Here is a 23,480-nt window from a genome sequence, read left to right as displayed (position 1 = left end):
TGATTTTTGTCAATTACGTGCAAGCCTACTTGGTGGTGTAAAATATTTTCGTTGTCTGGATTTTACACTGCATATTATCAAATTCCCATAGCTGAGAAAGATAAATACAAGACAAGTTTTGTTACATCTACTTCGCAGTAGCCTATCTATTTCATGTACTTCCATTTGATTTGACACCTGCCCCTACCGTTTATGTTAAACTAATGAGACGTATTTTGAAAGGATTAGAGTATAAAATTTGTGTTTGCTACGTAGATGACCTAGCTGTGTATGCTTCAAGTTTGACTGAATTGAAGTCTAGAACTTGCCGTGTTTTTGAGCGGATTCGTGCCGCGGAATTGAAGCTCAATTCCGATAAATCAAAGTTTTTGTGTACGAGTTAGTAAGGTAAAATTTCTTGGTCATGATGTTAGTAGTGATGGCATTTCATCAGATGCTGGGAAAATTTTTGCGGTAAAAAATTGCCCTGCATTGAAGAATGTTACTGAGTTGAAATCATTTTTAGGATTTTTGACGTTTTATAAACGTTTTGTTAAATCATTTTCACACATTGCTGATGTATTGTACAAACTAACTTATAAGAATTTAGAAGCCTTTTGTATATGGTCTTAAGAAGCTATTGAGGCATTTCGTTTGCTGAAGGAAAAATTTACTTCCTCACCCATTTTAACATTTCCTTCACCATAGCTATTGGAGCCGTTTTAGGTCAAAAACAATATGGCGAATTGCGCATTATTCCGTATGGTAATTAGGCTCTTAATAAAGCCCTGATAAATTAGTCCACAACCAAGCAAGAACTGTATGCTATTGTATACTTTGTTCAACACTTTCGAACTTTCTTGGCTTTTTTGCATCTGAGTGGATTTGTAATCATACTTCTCCGAAAACTTTGCATTCTGCTTTAGGTTCGAATTTTAAAAGTTTTATTTTTAAAGATGTGTGTAAGGAACATAGCGTTAAAAAATCCAAACGACTTTTTTTTATCCAATGGGTAACAGATGTACAGAAAGATGACAAAGAACGTTGTTACAGACATGTTATGCTTACAATACTGCCGTACATGCTTCGACTGTCATTCCCCCCATCATATTGGCTTACGGAATTGTACCAAGGGATACTCCTTTTGACCTGACAGATTTAACCGCCCCGATAGCCGACAATTCCCATGGAAGTATTTCTCGTGAAATTGATAGTGCATTAGTGCAATATTCATATTTTTCATTTGCATGTATTGCATGTTCCCCATGCTCAAGCAATAACTGGTGTGGTTTTGTGCACCAGGACTATTTCAAAGTGTACTTTATGCTGTTCAAAGTTTGTATACATGTAGGCCTGAAAAGTGAAGACAAAGCCAACTCTTCTTCTTCATCTCTGTCTAATTTCCCTTTGAAATACTCAAAAAAATTACTCCTTCTCGCTAAAATTGGTTCAGCAGATAAAGAAACCGCAGCTTCCGAATTGCAAAAAGTAGTCTATACCTCTATTGTTACGTAACAGTAAGGTAACAATACAGGGAGACACTTCGTAACAGAGAGTAAATGACGTAGAAATTGATTTATATACACAGCATTAAAAATGAGAAACAACAAAACATTAATCCCAAATGCAATATGTAAAATATTCAATCTTATATTAGTTATGTCTAAAACAATTCTGTTAATTTTCGACGCACACTCAGCAAATTGCCATGGCGCCCCCTCTGGAAACCGCTGGCGTACCCTATTATATCAAAAATACAGTAGCAGATTTCTCATTAATTTGAATTCCCTGTTTTTGATTGGAGATGATTTTGAAAGTTCACCGGTCCGCAAAAATAATTTTAAAATGTTACCCGTCCGCAAACTAAAAAAGGTTGAGAACCACTGGTCTAGTTGACATAGAATTTATGTTGTGTTATTTTAAAGTATTTAGGTGGCAATAACATAAAACACCAGTGAGGAAAATGAATATTGACGAAGAATTTAAACATTTGTTGAAGTGGGGACGTTACCAAACTGTGATTTATGCCATTGTGTTTACTGCTTGTGTCCCAAATGCTTTTCCGACTTTGCATTTTGCAGTAAATCATTTTGAACCAAACCACCGCTGTAAATTACCTCCTGAAATTGAAAGCATATTGAAAAACGTAAGTACTCTTTATGCAATCTAGTGCGTCATACAGAACGAGAAAAAGCTACAAATGAAACTAATAAGATATTCATTAACTCTAGCAAGAATTTGCTATGGGATCTTACATAAATGAGTTTATTCTTTTTTTTTGCAGAATTCGAACGACAGTGAAAAAATTCTCGACTATTATATACCCAAGGAAGTTGACGATTATGGAGATTTAGTTAGAAGTAAATGTCACATGTATAACGGATCATATTCTACAGAACTGCCTCCAATACACATTAATCAGTCGTCTGCAGACATTATATCATGTACAAATGGATACACATTTGATATACTGCCCAATCATGATACTGCAGTAACTGACGTAAGTGCTAATTATGTTCCTTACAAAACCGCTTGGTTTCTTCTCATTTCATTGGTCACGTAGTCGTAGTGAACCTATGGATCGTTTTAATATTTTTTTTATTTTTTATTTTGTATCTTTATGAAAAAATCGCGTTTCACTTTAACTACTAGAGTTAGACCGATTGCTTTAAAATTTTCACTGGGTAGAGATTGATATTTTTGCTAGAAGGCTATTTATTTATTCCCAAATTTTCTATGAATCCTATGAGATCTGATATTTCATCCAGAATTTCGCTGTATTAATTTTTACTCATAAAAACACTTTTTTTTAACTCATTTACGCGTTCGAATATCAGACTTACAGCTACAGCAGGTACGGTACCAGTAAGTTACCGTATCGCATATGATTTCCTTTGAATAATATTAAAACTTTGTTCCCATTCTCCCAATCAATTCCTTCTGCTCACATCTTTCTGATGATAATTTTCATTCTAATGGCGCTGATACTGAATTTTTTTCTCTAGTTTGAAATGGTTTGCAGCAATACCTGGAAAGGACCTCTAGCGATAATGGTCTTTCAATCTGGAATGGCATGCGGATCGATAGCTGGCATGCTTGCTGATAGGTAAATTAAAAATTAGTAAAATTGAAGCGACTCCGGAATTAAGATTATGTGTTTAAAATATTTACACATGGTGCCTCGGAAACCGTTTTATTTTATTAAATAGGTTTATTGTCCAATTAAAAGGTATGGTAGAAGACCAGTGTACTTGATTGCGACTTTCGCTCAGATTGGATCGATGGCCTTCACGGCTGCGTCACGGGACTACTACTTATATTTGGTCGTCGTTTATCTGAGTGGTGTAACTGGATTGATAAACTTTGTTGCTGCTTTTGTGCTGGGTAAAATTCAGTTTTTTATGTGCTTACCCGTTTTCTTAGTCTTTTATATGATTCTTGACATTCATGTTTTCTAGCAACAGAAGTTATTTCGGTGAAATCAAGAAATTTTATGGCAGTTGGTACAATGTATGCATTTTCTATCGGATATGGCCTTGTTCCTTTGATTTCATATTACACGCAAAACTGGCGTTCGTACTTCTGGGCATCTATGACAATAGCCATCGTGCTATATCTACCGGGATACTGGTATGACTTTCACCTGGTATATTTTTTATTCATTTAAATAATCAAATTTACGAAACGCTGCATTGTTTAATTTTCCACCTGGCTCGTCCATAATAACTTTCGAATTCTAACTCTTTCAAGTGTTGACCAAATGAAGATTACAACTCAATGTTTTTACGATCCTTGATTCCAGAAGACGTCTTTCTGCACTTTAGCATTTAAAAATCTGTTATGCTTATTTTGAAAATGTTTTTGCAGAGTGATGCACAACCATCATTTTGTTTCGAAATATTATTTAATCCTGCTATTTAAAAGTTTTGGACATAGATTTAGATCTACATGCATTTTAATTGAATTATTTTGACTTTAGAGCGGGGATGTCAAACTCGTGGGTTTTCAAGGGCCGCATCGCATTTTGGGAATTGTGCATCTCCTTTGTGCCACCAGCTTACTAATATTAGGCTGAAATGATTTTACAGTACCAACTCTAACTAACGATGTCACATGATTATAGGTTAATCTGGATCGTTGAGACTTAGGGCATTGTTCCAGTAATACAACTATAGTACAACTAGTTTTCGATGAATCATTTCATAAACGAACAAATGACTGACTTTTCGGACCAGACATTCCCCACTGTACATTTCGCGACATTTCCTATGAGTACGTGGTGTATGACCACTTGAGCTATGATTGATATATTGATTTTTAGTAACTAGGTAGTTGTATATTTATAATAATATGCAAACACGTGGAAATTTTATGTTTGAAGTTTATCTTTAAATTTGTCATATTGACTGCTGATCTTATTCTGATAATGTCTACTTATATTTTATTCTTTCATTGTACTGATGGATATGTGACGAATTAAACAAAGTGCTTAAAAATTTTGAGAATTACAGAAATATTGCAACTCCCATTTTTCTAAAAAAAATGCCACCTTCTGCATGTACTTTGCGGTTCATTCAATTTCTGAAGTGTTTTTTTTAAGCATTCTTTTGCTAGCTTGAGTGGGGTGTATTTATAATTGCGTCAAATTGAAAACACAAAAAAAAATTCCTTTTTTAAAATTACTTTCAGTGAATTGTCGTTTTCTGTGTGAAAAATTAATTTCACATTGAAAGGTTTGAAAAATGTATTACATTTAAAAAAAAAACTTACAAAACATTACAATTATTGTTGAGCGTTCGAGGGCCGCATTGGAAGTTCACTGGGGCCGCATGCGGCCCGCGGGCCGTGAGTTTGACACCCCTGCTTTAGAGAATAATTATTGATTACTGCAGCTATAAAATCTTCGGAAAATAAAGAGATCATTAAATTTTTTGATTTGTACTCAAATTTCAGAAACATACCTGAAACTTACAAATTGCTTGTAAAATCTTGAAATCGAGGTAATGTTTACAATCGTGCGAAAAATCTGTCTTTAAGTGAAAAATGGTTCTGAACGACTGCACTGACTTCAATTGTTATGCCACCATTCACATCTTAATTACTGGTCAATGTTACGGAAGTAGCCAAGCAAGTCTATGCTCGTGGAAACATACAGACTAGACGCCAGATTTTGCCGCCTTATGTAAAATCTTAAATTGTCAGTATATATTTTAAATTAAATTTGCGTATGTTATGGCGTAGAAGTAGGGAACATGAAATATTTCGTCAGTGTCATGATAGGAATAGAACAAGCGGGCAATGCTCAAATTTATGGACACGAAAACAAAAACAAAATATTTTAGCAACAATTTGCCCCAAAATCATATCCTGGACAAAGCTGAAATTGTAAACCATCGTAACCTTCTGGTACCGGTCCCTAGCCTATTTGTAATGGCTGCCCTAGCTTTATTAGTTCATGTGACAATGAGGATTCATGCGTAATGTGCCAACGTGAATTGAAATGCTAAAGGATCCGACTCACAACTGTAATATTAATTAATTTAAAATAGGATACTTTACCTTTTACAATAACTTGGGGTGCCTACCTACAGAGTGTCACCGCCACCAGTATCAATATACTTTCGCGTCGCAAGGTTTTGCGATATCAAAGCGCAAGACAGCCGTTATACTTGGCGGATTAAAAACCGTGTTCCCGTGAATAAAATTCAGTTACAGCAATATTTTAGATGAAAAATACTAAATATGGGTATGAAATATGCCACAGTAGTCCCACTGATATCGTATCGCAGCTGCGCACATTAGAACTTACGCGAGAGCGGATCATCCACAAGGAGCGCATTTTTAATTTTGATGACGCCATTGCACACAAAAAAACATGTGTATATTTCGTGTCCAATGAAAAACAAGATTTCACAAAGCGATTCTGTTTAACACCGTTTGCAGGCTGTTCCCCGAATCACCACGTTGGCTAATGACAGTGGGTCGGACTAATGATGCGATAAAAGAAATGGAGAAAATGGCAGAAGCAAACAAAAAAAAGATTGATTTTGCAGAATTGAGAAAGGTATTGTTATACTGTTAATAATCTTCATTATTGCATTTTAGGATACTCAATGCACTGATATTTAATTTCATGATATCTTCTACTTTAAGGCACATACTCATAACATGATGACAAGATCATCAGGATTAATCGAAACTCTTCGCACAATTTTTAAATCTAGATTAACCTCTAGATGTCTAGCTGCTTTCTTTGTATGGTAAGTAGAATAGTTTATTATTGAATATTCTAATAACATTAATTATTGTTGCTGGGAATGTTCAACAAGAGGTCGGGAAGTTTTGATAAAAATAAGAAAAATTTTTTTTCAAATCTTTCAACATAGGAATATCGTAACATAGTGATCATCTTTGCAATAAAAATTGACAAGCCCCATTGCACAAAAACATATTTAAAAAATCTGTGGCCTTGAACAATCTAAATATCTCTGTTTTAATAAACAGGAACTGGCAGCAAAGTGACCTCTTAATCAGTTTAATGCTAAGACTGGATGTCAACTTTGAACCTATTTAATTTCTTTTTTAATCTGACAGAGGTTTTGATATGCATAACAACACGGGATGATCTGGGTTTCCAGCTGTTTATTATAAAGATTTATCACAAATACCATACACCAGTGGTTCTCAAACTTCTTTGTATTGTGGCGCCCTCGAAAAAATATGCTCTAGTTGCGACTCCCCATGAATAACGTCTTAATGCCTTTCTTGCAACTGGTTCTATTTAAACAAACAAACAAAACATAATGGAAGTAAGTAAAATCGTATTTAATGTGATGGTGTACTTCTTTTCCCAATTGTCTTTGAACCATGGGGTTAATTGTGAAAGCCGTAAGAATTTCCCTTTAACATTCACTCGAAAGCGATATTTTGCTCTCATTACGGTCATGGTACGAAAGCCTGCTTCACGTAAATACGATGGGGATGAGAGTGTGCAACGCTTTTTTAACCTAGAAAAGATAATCTTTATCCAAGGAAATCCAAATCTCATCAAAATTTCAGAATTAAAATTCGATCGATAAAATGACGAAGAAAAGTCGCAATGTCTTGTTTGTAGCAAAATGGCTAGTGGAAGCATGTTACCTAAACGACATTTAGTAACATTGCATCCCCAGTTGCAACAAAAACCACGGAGCTTTTTTATTCTAAACTTGAAAGATCAAAAGTCCAAGTAGTTTTCATCATACTGGCAAAGTTTTCCTTCAGACTTTACTGTTCGGTATCATTTTACGCTTGTACATTTCTGCAGTGCAATTTTATTTTTAGACTTTTTCTACGGACCGCAAATTGGTACAATTCTGCAAAAGAAAAAACTTTTGCGATGCCCACTTTGAGAACCTCGGCCACACACAATACCATATCAGCTTATATCTTTTTATAATATTTAAACATTTCCAGAAATACATAAGATACATTTTGTAATATTTTGGCTTCATAATATTCATTTCAGTTAAATATTTTATCCCACTCCAGTCAAGGATCACCAAATGTACAGAGCGTATGAGATTGAATATATTTTTTTATTTTTGTAGGTTTGTAGCAGGTCTCGTTTACTACGCAATATCTTTTTACTCAAAGAGCTTCAGTGATGATCGTTACTTAAACACATTATTCTGTGCATTGGCGGAAATTCCAGCATATGTCAGTAGTTTTTATGCGGTGAAAATAATCGGCCGTCAGAGATCTACTACTTTCTTTCTTCTAACATGCGGAATTTTCAGCATCATCCTACCGTATTTACCAGAAGGTTAGATATCTTTTCATTTCTGCCGAACACTTTGCCGTCATATGCAATTCGTTGGGTAATAAAGTTTTGTTTGGTAATGGATGATGGTTTAACTAGATATCGATCGGAGACCGCCGACTTATCGATCTTCCACATGTTCAATATTTTACCCGACCAGCCTCACGAAGTCGAAGCGGCGTGTAACCAAAATACCTAAACACTCCGCATCGCAGACAGGGCATTGTTATGGACACAATCGTTCGCAAAAAATCTAAATCTAAAAAAAAAATTAAAAGCGACGAAAGTTAGGGAATCCCCCAAAACAGAAACTGCGGTTTCGATTATTTCGCTCTGACTCAATAGCGACACCGGGTGTCCCATCACTATTTATTTAATAACTCTAAATAAGCTAATTATACGAAATAATTCATCCAAATTAATAATAGGCTCCTGGTCCGAGATATGATTAGGGCCGTGCTTTTCACAAATTTCGAACTATCGGTATCGGCTAATTTTACCGATATATATCGGCCAATCACGGAACTGCCAAAATGTCAAATTTACGCCGTTAAAGCAGTTTTATCGCTTGTTTAATTGAGAGCGGTTATGCCTAATACTCTTTTTCTTCGTTACTTCTATTTCTCTCTTATCAAAAAGCGGCTTTTGACTATGTCTTACTTTGTAAGCGAGTTTACGAGCGCGGTGGCTTGCAAATTGAAGAGAGAGAAACGCGTGAACCACTTATTTGTGTCAAATGATATACGTTGATTAATAAATAATTCTTTTGACTATGTTTCTCTTATCTAAAACCCACGTATGGCACGGGATTTAACTCTTTGTAAGCAAGTTTGCGAGCGTCGTGGCCTTGCAAATTGAAGCAAGAGAAACATATGAACGATTTATTTGTGTCAAATAATATGCCTTGACTAATAAAGAATTCTCACCGTTTCCACTTTCCACGGCCTTTGATTTTCCCTTGCGCTTTCGTCGTTCAAGGCGCGATTTAACTTCTTGTATTGATACGTTATAGAATATAGATGACTGGTTTCAGCGGTAAGAGCAAAGTAGTGGAATACTTCGTGTGCCATAATGATGGTGTAATTTGTAAAATATGCTTATCGTTATTAAGTCAAAAAGTTTCGCCGATTTAAAAAAAACACCAGCAAATTGGTAGAGCCATCTCAAAGCAAGACACAAGGGCAAGTATGATTGGAGCCAATGCAGAAAAATTCTGTTCAACTACACCTGAGACTGTTGAACTGGAGCTATTGAGATTCATAAGCTTCCTGCCCTCACAATGAGTGTTCTTTCTTGCCACGCACACAATTTACTTCGGCACTGTGGCTTTACACTAATAATTTTTAACATAAGGTGTTGAAAATCTCTAAACTTTAAACTTAAGATTCACAAAGAAAAAAGTAAATGTATATTTTATGCAATTTTCTGTCATCATGGCATGAGTTTCAACATTTTGTTATAGATTTCATTTCTTTTGCAAAAAAAACACAATATTCTGAGAGTGTTGCTTGTTACTTGTAGCTATATCTTTAGGTGAGGAAACATCGGTATCGGCTTATCGGCCTAGTTTTAGAAAACTATCGGTATCGGTTTAAAAAGGCAGTATCGGTCGGGCCCTAGATATGATGAATGAACATGCGAAATTTGGAGCAGATTCAACCTCGCTTTCGAGAGATATCGCGTAACATGCAGTTAGTAAAGTATTTTAAAAAATCATTTGGTTCATAAGTGCAGTCGAATATTTTAACGCCCACTAAGTCTCGTTCAATTTATTTAAATATTTCGTAAAGGTTGGATTTTTTCAGATATATAATTGAAGGAAAGGAATTTACCAAAACTATTATTTCTTTATCTAGATCTTTCATTGGCCAGAACAATAATCTCAATTATCGGAAAAAGCGCCGTAAGTGCAGTGTTTTATGTTATCTACCTGAGCACGTCCGAAATAGCCCCCACTCTACAAAGAAGTGCAACAATGAGTATAGCATCCTTCTGTTCTCGTGTCGGGGCGTTTATCGCTCCATCTGTCATGTTAATGGGTAAGTCTTGCACTAGTTACATTATGGTATTTAACCCTATCATCGTAAATAATTTAGTAAATAGCGTATTACTTCATCCTTGTTCAATTTATAGAGAATTTGTTCACAGTGGGGAGTTGTAATTTCAAACTTTGAATGGTTATAATTGGAGCCAAAATTTATATACCTAGCGCCCTGTTTTTCCGATTTGAAGTCGATAGTCGGAGTCGATTTTTTTTTCAACCCGGAGTAGCGAGAGCCTGCTGTAAATACTTTCTTACTCTTCAGTCCTTCACTTACTAATCTAAACGTATTGAAAAGCTTTATTTTACCAAATGCGTTTTTATGAATAATAGTAAACACGATATAGGACCGTGTACAAATGAATCGTTTTGTAAAATTTATAATAGCCTACATATACGTGAAAGAAGTTGGAGCTATAATTTTGTTTTTCAAACTTCACCTGTGTCCTATGAGACCCGATTTTTCAGCCAAATTTTTGTTGCTTTATTTTTTACTCTTTGTATTTATTTATTCCATTATCATATGAATATAGGTAAAATTGAATACACCATACCTAACTGGATAATGGGTGGGATTACTATTCTGAGTGGAATTATTGGGATCTTCTGCATTCCGGAAACAATGAGAGTGAGGATGCCAGATACAGTTCAACAAGCTGAGAATAATAAACGGTAAATGTTTTTTTATTGGCTTTCATAATATAATAGTGAGTTATGTTACAGTGAATTTGTGCATGCAAATTAAAGTAATAGTTAGGCTACATAAAAAGTTGAACTAATTGTGTGCATTGATTATTTTTGGTGAATTTTTCACAGATACTATGGCCTCAATATATTTCGAAAATTCAAGTCAACTGAAGATAACACTTAAAGCAAAAATGAACACCCAAAGACGGAATTGACAGCCTTGTAAATGCTTGCCATTGTTCTATGAATTTTTATGAATGTAAATAAAAAAAGGGCATACGGGTGAATGATGCTCATATCATGATATTTTATTAAATTCACTTTACGCTTGTTACGAGTCATCTCTCACATCTCAAGCAAAAGCTGTTTTTGAGATTATGTAGGCGTTAATAGAGTAGCCTCGTCCTACAAAATACTATGGCGATGCGTTTTGAATTGAACAAACTGCAAGGTGTGCAATGATAATTTCCGCCAAACGTTAATTTGGTTAGTTTATGGACAGTTTATCGCCAACATCCAAAGAGTAGTTCACTAAAGAGAGATTTTCAGCCAGCACATTTCTCATGTTATCCAAGATGAGCAGCTGCGGGGTATTAGAACATCATAGATTGGTGCCCATTGTACATTCATCGAAAACAACGCGCATCGGCAATTTTATGTCTTATATTCTCCACCAAGCGTTAATTTGATTAGTTTGTGGACAGTTTATTGACAATTAACGATAAAAGTACTTCAGGACATTTTGGTGTTAGGAAAACTCGTTTACAAGTAGGGATGGCCGAATCGATTCCAGTGTAGGGATTAGTTCTCACTACACATTAATTGTTCATTCGTTGATCTGATTTGTTGAGTCAGACACCAGTTTTGACTGACAAGAGTCTTGTCCCAAGTTGTTAACCTGACGATAGCCACCGACAGCAGAAAACACTCGATTGAAACACTTTATGAGTTTTATTGCAATTCCGACGATATACACAGATTACAATATATACCCTCTTACATCGATTCTTATTCCTAATCAAACAGTAATAATATCTAACATTGAAAAGATATCGAGTTGTAGTTCATCAAACATCTAATTAATATTGAAAACGTGATTCCGTGATTGACATTATAGCAGAAACTCTTATTATCTTAATACCGGTAATTATGTACTTCGTACGGTTGAGAACTTCAATCTAATTATTCCAATTTGTGTTTAAATATCCTGAGAAAATGAATTTTAACTTGATAATAACAGGACGAAACATGTTCCTAAAACCTAAAGTTCTATAATTTGATTCCTACGAAAGTCTTTGTTAGAATTTCGGAAAAATTGACGTTGTTTTTTTAATTTTAACCGAAATTGGGGTAAATCTGGGGTGTTTATGCTACACCAGAATCGATTCTCGTGGAATCGATTCTTCGTGGAATCGATTCTCGGTTAAATCTTGGCTTGCAAACAAGGTATAACGTTTTGTGAAAAGTCCACATATATGTATAAACTGCTATGAGGAATTGCTACAACGACACAAACTTAACTATATTTCTACAAGCACCTTCTCGCTCGTTTGCGCGGGTCAAGGACACATGCCACATTTTGACCATTTCTTGAATATTTTAGTTATTGCGTTCATAACTCTTATTTACTTGAAGCAAATGGCATCAAAAAATGTTGAAATCTTGTTGCGTTTTGAAGTAGAAAGTTTCACACCTCAGAGATGAAACAGCATGTAGTCCAACAGACCAGAATAGCAAAAGAACTCCTCCATAGAATTAACGAAGCATGTATTGAAAATCTGATCATAACGGTATGGACAGCTCCGAAGAGAGTGGCGGCGACATTGGTGAATTATCTAGGGAGGTGAAAGCTTCAGATGAGATTTCAAAATATTTGAATTACGGGACTCTTGTCATATCAGCGACTCAAGAAAAAACGCTGCAATGGTGGCAACAAAACAAAAATGTATCCAAACATAGCTGTTGTCGTTCAAAAGTACCTCTGTGTCCCAACAACATCCGCTGCTTCAGAAAGAGCACATAGCTCAGAGGAGTTTTTCGCATCCAAATTCCGATCGAATTTACATGAAGACATGTGAACGGATTCTCCTTTCACAATGCAATAAATTTTTGCTATGACAGTGATATTTTGGACACAAAGTGGACATACAAATCGATATTATTTTTTTTTGTTAGAATTCATTTTCTTGTTTTTGTCATAAAATAATATCTTTTATCATTACCTGGACCAATTGCTAGGAAATTTTCAGTGGTTGAAAATTGTAATTGTCCGCCAGAAGGCTATTACGCTTATTTATTTCAAGATATTTTGTGGTGTCTCGGGATTCGTTTTTTGTGTGCGATTTTGTTTACTGTGAGTGACAGATTTTGAAAACTCCTACTACTTAGTTTCGGCTTTCGTGTCGATAATCATATATTTGAACATGATCACTTGTTTGATTTTATATAGTATACTATATATTGTTTAAGCGGGTATGTTTTCTCGGTAAGCTATGTCGAGGAATCGAGAGTGGCATTAAGAAGCGAATAAAGTGTGATGATATCAGGATATCAAGGAGCAATTCCGGCAATAAATATATATATTTTATCTATGATTGACAACTTTAATGGATTTTTACGATAACTCCGTGCATTTGTAATCATACTCCACCGAAAATTTTGCATTTTGATTTAGGTTCAAATTTTGAAAGTGTTATTTTTAAAAAATATGTGTAAGGAGTATGGCATCAAGAAAACCCAAACGACTTCTTTTCATCCACTGGGTAACGGATGTACAGAAAGATGTCAAAGAACGTTGTGAAAGATATTGTCACATTTGACGGTTTCTAAAAATTATATTGGGATCTGGTTTCACCCTTGGCATGTTATGTTTACAATACTGCCAGTGGTGGGATTCAAATGTTTTGTTAGCCGGTTCCATCACATATTTTTTGAGCCGGTTCTGTTACAAAAAGTCATGTTTTTTCAGTATTGCTAACCGGTTCGCTGATCTTATAAAATTCCGTGAGACGGTTCTATAGAACCGGTGCGAACTGCGAACCGGCTGAATCCCACCACTGAATACTGCCGTACATGATTTGAATGACATTCCATTCGATACACTGGCTTACGGAATTGTACCAAAGGATACTCCTTTTGACCTGACAGATTCAACAGACCCGATAGCTAACAATTCCCACGGAAGTATTTCTCGTGAAATTGATAGTGCATTAGATATTAGGTCTAAAAAGATTACGGTGCTTTAAATGCGCGGAAGCGTCTTGACAAATCTCGAAAGTTAATGGAAAGGCAGTATAATATAAAACGGCTCTTTCTAACGATTTTCATGTTAATGAATTAGTGATGCTTTATACTGCTTCTGTACCTTGCGTATTTATGAAATGCCCCCTATTTATTGCATTGATATTTTCAATGTAATCGTTATCATTTGTGTTTATTTTGCTATTATCGCATTTCATTGCTCAGAGTGTTTGAATATTTTTTTTTTCATTTGCACGTAGGCCTATTGCAGTTTTCCCAAGCTCAAGTAACAACGTTTTACGTTGAATTTACTTGTATTCAGATTTGGTGCGAAAGAAATTGAATTCTTTTTTATTGTAAATATGGCAAGTGTAACGTAATACGTTTATCTTACGTTCATTCCACCAGTGTGGTACTCTTGCGTTTGTTATGTTGCCACGTGTTTTCAATTGCTTGTTCATTAAACCCGTGTCTGTTGCTTCGCGTGCACTGTATTGAGATCTTCGCATCCGAGCGTTGAATACAAATGTGCACCGTTGGACGGTGTTAATATTTATTGACTGCTTATCTTGAGAACCTGTGTACTGGGGCAACAGAATAGCTGAGTATTGACCAGTTTTCAAAGGTCAATTAAATTGTCGTTTAGCGAGAAAGAAGACGGCCTTTTGTACACAGTATATTACCGTCGAACGCCATCGCCTAAAACCCCGCTACGTTGCTTATAAATAAGTCAAATTTGAAAACTCTAATCGCGTTCAAATCAAGAACGATTGTCACTTTCAACTATCACTCGGAGCATTTCCGTTTATCAGCAATGCCGTCATAGACGCGGTAATTCCATTTCCTCGCCGCGTCTTGGCGCATGCGTTTGAATCAGTTATTCCAGAGTAAGTAGTTTCTATATGTATCTAGGTTCTAGGACTAAGAGGTTATAAGAAGTGAGAAAGAATCGGAAACAAAATGAGGAGATCGTTAAGCCAATATATATCGTGGATTAGTAAAAACCATGGAATTTATCTAAGCCAACTTATGTATATACCAAACAAAGACCTCTTTTAGCCATAATCCGCCATTATTTACTACTATATTTTAATATGCTTCAATGCAGACAATGTTTATTATGAAAATATGATGTAGAACATTTAGAAGCCGGGATTAAAATAATAAACCGTTTTAGAAAATTGAAATTACATTTTGTAAGATAAAAATAATTGCATAATGTTATGGTAAACATCTTATTCAGTCTAGTGTAGTGGTTCTCAACCGCCGGTCCGTAAACCAAACTTAGTCTGAGAGGCTATACGCCCATTTTGAACCCTGAACATCTGGATGTTTCGTTAAGTCTGTGACGTCATAACGGCGAATATCATAACGGAGGAGTTCGAGAACGACACCATGTCGTCACAGTTTCGGATATCGCTTAAAAAGAATATGCTGAGCTAAGTGACAAAGCCGTTAAATTACTGCTGATTTTTTGTACAACATACTCATGCGATAAATACTTTTCATCGTGATCTCTCATCAAAACCAAACAGAGAAATCGTGAGGAAATCAACGCTCTACTTCGTCTTGTAGAAACTTCATTAGAACCGCGTTTAACACCTAGCCCAGCGGTTCCCAAACTTTTTGCACGTGCGGCTCCTAATTATCAAGGAAAAAACTCAACGCGCACTTACACGAAAAAAAATTGCTGCCTTTAAATAAATCTCAATTTTGTGAACGTTATTATCATTTTATTGGTGCTTGTAACTGGCGTAGTTTCGTGCACCAGGACTATGGAATTACGCATTGGGTGTTCAAACTCTTCCACCCGTTATGAGGACGTATTTTTTTCAACAAAAGATGTTAATGTGTGCTTTCTGCTTTTCAAAGTTTGTAAACATGTGGACCTAAAGAGTAAAGGCAATGTCAACTGTTCTTCCTCATCCCTGCCGGATTTTTCTTCGAAATACTAAAAAAATCACTCATGCTCGCTATACTCGGTCCAGCAGATAAAGAAACTTTGGGATGATTTTGAAGGTTCACCGGTCCGCAAAAATAATTTCAAAATTGTACAGTTCCCCAAACTAAAAAGGTTGAGAACCACTGGTCTAGTGGACATAGAATTTATGTTGTGCTGTTTTAAAGTATTTCGTTGGCAATAACATATAACATCAGTGAAGAAAATGAATATTGACGAAGAATTCAAACATTTGTTGAAATGGGGACGTTACCAAACAGTGATTTATGTCATTGTGTTTATATCTTGTGTCCCAAATGCTTTCACGACTTTTCAGTTTGCAGTAAATCATTTTGAACCAAACCACCGTTGTAAATTACCTTCTGGCATTGAAAGCATATTAAAAAACGTAAGTAGCCTACTCATTATGCAGCATAGTGCGTCCTGCAGTACGAGCAGAAGCTAAATAAAACTAAAAGGAAATTTAATATTTTCAGCAAGAATTTGCTATGAGCTTTCACGTAAATAAATTCATTGTTTTTTTTGCAGAACTTGAACGACAGTGAAAAAATTCTTGACTATTATATACCCAGGGAAGCTGACAATTATGGAAATTCAATTAGAAGTAAATGTCACATGTATAACAGATCATATTCTACAGAGCTGCCTCCAATACACATTAACCAGTCTGCAGACATTATATCATGCACCAATGGATTCACATTTGATATACTGCCCAATCATGATACTGCTGTTACTGACGTAAGTGTCAATCACAAGATTTTTAAACGCATTTTCCTGACAGAACCTCTTGGGTTCTTCTCATTTAATTTTCTGTATGCCTACTATCCTATGAATATATATAAAACCTCGTTCTCATCCTCCCAATCAATTCATCCTGCTCACATCTTTCTGATAATAATTTTCCCATTGATCGCGCTATATTTTTACTCCTAGCCTTATGTACAGTCTACTATTTTTATGTTTTTATTCTCTAGTTTGAAATGGTTTGCAGCAATAACTGGAAAGGACCTCTGGCTATAACGGTGTTCCAATCTGGAATGGCAAGCGGATCGATAGCGGGCATGCTTGCTGATAGGTAAATTAAAAATTAGTAAAATTGGAGCGACTTCGGAATATAAGATTATGTGTTTAAAATATTTACCCATGGTGCCGGAAACCGTTTTAAAAACTAGGTTCATTACTTATATTTTACATACTCGAAACGCAACGTAATCTAACACCATCGGCATTAGCATTCGCATCTTAGCGACGGCTTCTCACACATCTCTATAAAACTTTTGTATTTACTTTTCAAGTATATTATTTTTTTAATAAGTTCATTGTCCATTTCAAAGGTATGGAAGAAGACCAGTGTACTTGATTGCCACTTTCGCTCTGATTGGATCCATGGGCCTGACGGCTGTGTCATGGAACTACTACTTATATTTGGTCGTCGTTTATCTGAGTGGTGTGACTGGATTGATAAACTTTGTTGTTGCTTTTGTTCTGGGTAAAATTCAGTTATTCATGTGCTTACCTATTTTTTTACCCTTTCATATTAATCTTTACATTAATGTTTTCTAGCAACAGAAGTTATTTCGGTGAAATTTAGAAATTTTATGGCAGTTGGTACAATGTATGCATTTTCTGTCGGATATTGCATTGTTCCTTTGATTTCATATTACACGCAAAACTGGCGTTCGTACTTTTGGGCATCTATGACAATAGCCATCGTGCTATATCTACCTGGCTACTGGTATGACTTTCACCTGGTATATTTTTTATTCATTTAAATAATCGAATTTATGAAATGTTACTTAGTTTAATTTGCCACCTGGCAAGTCCACAATAACTTTCGAGTTTTAAGTGTTGACAAAATTCATACTCTAACTTACCTCAATGTTTTCAAGACCCTTAAATTCCAAAAAAGTCTTCATCTACTTTACCATTTGAAAATCTGTTATGCTTCTTGGACACGTTAGTGGACATAACGATCGTTTTAATATTGTGTTGTTGTTGTTCATTGACACTTTTTGGACACCTAGTGGAGAACCTAAAAAGTCGCTTTTCATTTTTGATTACTGGACCAATTGCTCTGAAATTTTTGACTCTGAAATACGAAAATTTCGGAAACATACCTAAAAACCTTGAAAACGAGCTAATGTTTACAACCATGCGAATAGTCTGTCTCTGAGTGAAAAAGGGGTCTGAACGACTGCACTAACTTTAATTGTTATGTCACTATTGACATCTTTGCTATTGGCCAATGTTACGGAAGTAGCCAAGTAAGTCGATGCTCGTGGAAACATACAGACTAAACGCCAGATTTAGCCGGCTCATTTGAAATCTTGAATTGTCAGTACATTAAATTAAACCTGCGTATATTATGTTTTTTTTTGTAAAAGTAATCAACATTGAATATTTTGTCAGTGTCATGATATGAATAGAACAAGTTAGCAATGCTCAAATTTACATGGACCATCGTAACTTACTAGTACCGTTAAGATAGGGTTTACATATTTTTCCCGTGGAAGAACAAAAGCCGATAAGACGGCTTAATCATATGACAAATCACGACCTTTCGTCCGGTAACAAGTCCATGTCGAAAATGGGATTAGTTATCCAGTTGTTTGTTTTTGGAAGCATGGACTTGATGGTGGAGGATGTATTAACCGACCAGCGGTTACGTGAACCACTCTACGGCGGCGAGGTCCAGCAATCCTCTCGCACATAACTTTCCCTGCATGTGATTCGAACCCACGCAGGGTAATCAGAGGTGCGGTGGCGAGCGTATTCCTAACGCTTAGCACGATGCGCTACACCGCCGAGCCAACCCGTATCTGTAATGCCCCAGCCTTACGAGGAAGGTCCTGCGACAATGATGATTCAAGCGTAATGCGCCGAGGTGAATCGAAATGCTGAATGATTTCTGTAGAATTAACTAATTTAAAGTACTGTACCTTTTTACAGTAACTTACGGTACCTACCTACAGAGTGTCAAAAAAGGTATCGAAAAATTTCCCGACTTTCGCGTCGCAAGATTTTGCTAAATCACAGCGCAAGAGGGTCGTCACGCTTGGCGGATTAAAAACCGTATTTTCATAAATGAAAATTGTTTACAGCAAATTTTTCAATGAAAAATACAAAATAAAAATATGAAATTTGTCTACCGATTCCGTATAGCAGCTGATCAGAATTGAACCTATGCGAAAGCGGAACAGCCACAAAGAGCGCAATTTTCTTAATTTTGATGACTACATTGCACACAAAAAACAAATCTCATAGAGGCCACAAAATTTTTTGAAATGAAAAAAGTAATAGACTCCTAGCGGAAAATACCATCTTTAACAAATGAAAATTTCACAAAGAAATTGGGCAGTAGGTAATAAAAAAGCGATTTTTTAAAAGAAGAAAAGAAATACTAACATGACAATCATCAACAACAAAACCTATGGGCCCATTTCGTGTCCAATGAAAAGCAAGATTTCACGATGCGCTTCTGAATAACATCTTTGCAGGTTGTTCCCCGAATCACCACGTTGGCTAATGACAGTTGGTCGGACAAATGAAGCGATAAAAGAACTGGACAAAATGGCAAAAGCAAACAAAAAAAAGATTGATTTTGCAAATTTGAGAAAGGTATTGTTATATATATTGTTGATCATTTTAATATTGCATTTAGGATACTCAATGCGCTGGTAGTTAATTTCACAATATCTTCTACTTTAAGACACATCCTCATAACATGATGACAAGACCATCAGGATTAATCGAAACTCTTCGCATAATTTTTAAATCTAAATTAACTTCTAGATGTCTAGCTGCTTTCTTTGTATGGTAAGTCGAATAGTTTATCAATGATTATTGTAATAAATTTAATTATTGTTTCTTGGATTGTTCAACAAAAGGTCGGAAAATCTCGATAAAAAGAAAACCTCTCCGTTTGAACAAACATAAAAGAACTGGCGACAAAGTGACGTCGTATATAGTTTAATGTTGAAACTAGAGGCCAACAACAAACTTCTTTACATTTTTTTAATCTGACAGAGTTTTTTATATATATAACAAAACGGAATGATCTGGGTTTCCAGCTATTTATTCTAAATAATTCAGATTTGTCTCAACTACGATACACAATACCATATAGGCTTATAAAAACATTTTATATTATTTGAATCATTTTAAAAAACATGAATATTCATTTTATAATTTTTTGGCCTAATAATAATCATTTCGGTTAAATATTTTATCCCACTTCAATCAAGGATTACCAAAAATCTCAAATTTTACGAAAATGCGGAAAGCGCGCTGTGTTCGAGCCATATGCATGTATTGAAATTTGGAACTGAATATTTTTTTTATTCTTCTAGGTTTGTAACAGGTCTCGTTTACTACGCAATAGCGTTCCACTCAAAGAGCTTCAGTGATGACCGTTACCTAAACATATTATTCTCTGCACTGGCGGAACTTCCAGCATATGTCAGTTTTTATGCGGTGAATATAATCGGCCGTCCGAGATCTGCTACTTTCTTTCTTCTAACTTGCGGAATTTTTAGCATCATTCTACCGTATTTACCAGAAGGTTAGATATCTTTTGATTTCTGCCGAACACTTTTCTGTCACATGCAATTCGTTAGGTATTAATATAATTTAGTGTGTTAATGGATGATGATTTATACATGTTTTATTTGCTAAATTTTCAACCTAAACAGAAATAGCTGAGGGTTAAACATGTCGCTATTTAACTCTTCAAAACAACGCATTATTGCAATATAAGTGTTTTTTTAGTAAAGTAGCGTCATCAGTAAATTTCACATCCACATTCTTCTATTTCTTGTAACGAGAGGAATTTTATAGATTTCTGACTTGCTACGAGCATTCAAATGGTTCGCAAATTGAATCTTGAAAAGTTTTATATCATCACCAAGATTTATAACCTCACTATTAACAAGAAAATCATTTTGTTCATAAGTGCAATCGAATTTTTTATTGCCTCCTAATTAATTATAGTTCAATTTATTTAAATATTTCGTAAAGGTTGAATTTTCTCAAATATATATATAATTGAAGAAACGTTATTTAACCAAACTATTTTTTCTTTATCTAGATCTTTCTTTGGCCAGAACTATAATCTCAATTATTGGAAAGGGCGCCGTAAGTGCAGTGTTTTATGTTATCTACCTGAGCACGTCCGAACTAGCTCCCACTCTACAAAGAAGTGCAACAATGAGTATAGCATCATTCTGTTGTCGTGTCGGGGCGTTTATCGCTCCATCTGTCATATTAATGGGTAATTCTTGCATTATATACATTATGGTGTTTCACCCATATCTTCGTAAATATTTAGGAAATAAATTAATATTTCATCTTCGATAGACGAGGCAACGAGGCAAAAATTTTCTATACACCTCGAGTACGTTAAATAAAGCTATAGAATCCAGAGTTTTCTGTTAGGTCGATGCCTGAGTCGTATTTTCAAACTTGCAGGATTCGAAGTTAAAATTTTGAGTCGGGAGTCGTAGTTTCAAACTTTATTAATAGGTTATAATCGAAGTCAAAATTGTTTATTGAGCAATCACTTTTTACAGTTTGGAGTCGATTTTTATTCACCCGGAATCGCGAGAGCCTGCTGTGAATATTCCCCGACTCTTCAGCCCTTAACTTACTAATTACTGAACTTACTAATTTAAACGTATTAAAACTTTTATTTTATCAAATGCGTTCTATGAATAATAGTAAACACGTTATAGGACAGTGTACAAATGAATCGTTTTGGTATTTTTTTTTTTAGATGGAAGAAGATGGAAAGCTATAATTTTTTTTTTAATTCTTCTGGGTTCTATGGGACTCGACGTTTCACCCTAAAGTTTGTTTTATTATTTTTAATTTCTTGTATTTATTTATTTCATAACATTATTATTTGAATATAGGTAAAATTGAATATTCCATACCTAACTGGATAATGGGTGGGATTACTATTCTGAGTGGAATTATTGGGATCTTCTGCATTCCGGAAACAATGGGAGTGAGGATGCCAGATACAATTCAACAAGCTGAGAGTAATAAACGGTAAATGTTTTTTATTGGTTTTCTTAATATAACTGAGTTATGTTACAGTGAGTTTGTGAGTGCGAATTAAAGTAATAATAAGGCCACATGAAAAGTTGAATTTATGGTGTGCTCTGATTATTTTTGGTGAATTTTACACAGATACTATGGCCTCAATATATTTCGAAAATTCAAGTCAACTGAAGATAACACTCGAAGCAAAAATGAACACCCAAAGAAGGAATTGACAGCTTTGTAAATGCTTGCTATTGTTCTATACGTTTTATGAATGGAAATAAAAAATATAGGTTACGACCTTTTATAACCCTAACGTTTTGTATATTTCTCGTATTTACCAATTGTTAAGTCTTCAAACGAGTAACTAGATATTATCTTCGAAATGGACTGGTAGCTGCACATTGCACAAGTAGCTATGTTCAATCTGAAAAAAGTGAGCAAAAACATTGAGGAACCCGGCTAAGATAAACTTAACAGACTCGTCCCGCCGTGAGTGAATGCACTCTAAGATAGGATTTTCACATTTATCTCTTTTTTCTGGTACAGAATTATGGCTAAGAAGTGGTTATAAGGGGCGCTTAAAGCAGCAGGTGCATTGCGATCATAACATTCATTCCCTTAATAAGAAGTCGTTGCCCTCGGCTAACTTAGTGTTTTTCTCAAATCTCACATTTTTGCAATAGCGGCGGAGCTTTGTACAAAAAAACCAACATATATATGTTTGGTATTATTGCAAGCTTTAGTTATCTTTCAGGCCAAAATATTCATTTAGTTTTTAAAATTATCTTTCTTTAGTTTAAAAATAACAGATGGTGGGCCCTATAACAGAATTTAGTTTGATACCACGCCGTTATCAAAATTAGCATATCGTGTCTGATTTAAATATATTGTTTGAATTACCTTATTTTTACAATTGAGATTATGTACAAAATCGAAAATATCTAAGCAGTTTTATTCTCTTTTTTTTTTTGAAAATAAATCGCTGATCTTTTTGTTATGCGACCCTATTTGGTACGCATCCTAAATATGCAACGTTTGTTTTTCATGATTAATACCAATGCTGGAGATTTTAACGACCTATAAATCCACACAATCAGCATAAAACACACATCGTTATCACAGCAGGATTACGCGACATAAAGGCGAAAGGAGTACATTGAGTACAATTATATTGTTATAACGATTAGGCTTTTGCGTGACCAACAACGGAACATGATAGTCATGAAGAAAACTTTCTTATATATATTATTCTATAATATATATATTCTATATATACTATAATATATTCATGTTTCTGTGCACCATGACTCCTTAATCGTTTAGAATATTATTGCAGTATTGTGGATTTTGAAATATAAGTCAGGCAATTATTCTACAAATAGATTAGAAGAACTTGAGTAACAGTTTTGACAGTTGTAATATTTGTGAAGGTTGATGATAAGTAAAAACTGAAAGGAGTTGGATGTAATTGCGGCATCTATTGTGCTCTCTTTTGGAGTTTCAATACCTGTAACCCAACTGTTCTGATAGTTAAGTACAGTAGTGACAATATAACAATGTTGATCCAAGTAAGTGGCCAGCTCACATTCATTTCACTTTTCTGTTGAATGTTATAATTATCAAACGATGCCTACAGAATTTTTTAGCAAAGGTCTAATTTTAATATTTTTGGGGGGATAGGAAAGCTAGTACCGCACATAACGCCAAGTATAGCGCTTGTTCGG

General features: G+C 35.1%; 2 protein-coding genes across 2 annotated transcripts; both read left to right on the top strand.

The window, feature by feature from the left end:
* Window positions 1-251: 251 nt before the first annotated feature.
* Window positions 252-10,961, top strand: LOC120330274 (solute carrier family 22 member 4-like). The gene is made up of 12 exons (XM_078118926.1): window positions 252-387; window positions 1,905-2,125; window positions 2,264-2,479; window positions 2,985-3,085; window positions 3,209-3,363; window positions 3,438-3,609; window positions 5,923-6,043; window positions 6,133-6,239; window positions 7,569-7,783; window positions 9,637-9,819; window positions 10,355-10,493; window positions 10,638-10,961. Exons 2-12 carry the CDS (start codon window positions 1,943-1,945, stop codon window positions 10,690-10,692), a joined length of 1,647 nt encoding a protein of 548 aa, XP_077975052.1. The 5' UTR covers window positions 252-387; window positions 1,905-1,942; the 3' UTR covers window positions 10,693-10,961.
* A 3,764-nt stretch (window positions 10,962-14,725) lies between these two features.
* LOC120330272 (solute carrier family 22 member 4-like) lies at window positions 14,726-22,976 on the top strand. Its single transcript, XM_039397153.2, has 11 exons — window positions 14,726-16,096; window positions 16,237-16,449; window positions 16,686-16,786; window positions 17,046-17,200; window positions 17,275-17,446; window positions 19,209-19,329; window positions 19,421-19,527; window positions 20,061-20,272; window positions 20,798-20,980; window positions 21,621-21,759; window positions 21,901-22,976. Exons 1-11 carry the CDS (start codon window positions 15,914-15,916, stop codon window positions 21,995-21,997), a joined length of 1,683 nt encoding a protein of 560 aa, XP_039253087.2. The 5' UTR covers window positions 14,726-15,913; the 3' UTR covers window positions 21,998-22,976.
* The last annotated feature ends 504 nt before the right edge of the window (window positions 22,977-23,480 follow it).

This window comes from Styela clava, chromosome 12 (assembly GCF_964204865.1).
Source record: "Styela clava chromosome 12, kaStyClav1.hap1.2, whole genome shotgun sequence".
NCBI classification, from domain to species: Eukaryota; Metazoa; Chordata; class Ascidiacea; order Stolidobranchia; family Styelidae; genus Styela; species Styela clava.
The sequence above is the reverse complement of the archived record's forward strand: the minus strand, read 5'-3'. Positions and strand labels throughout refer to the sequence as shown.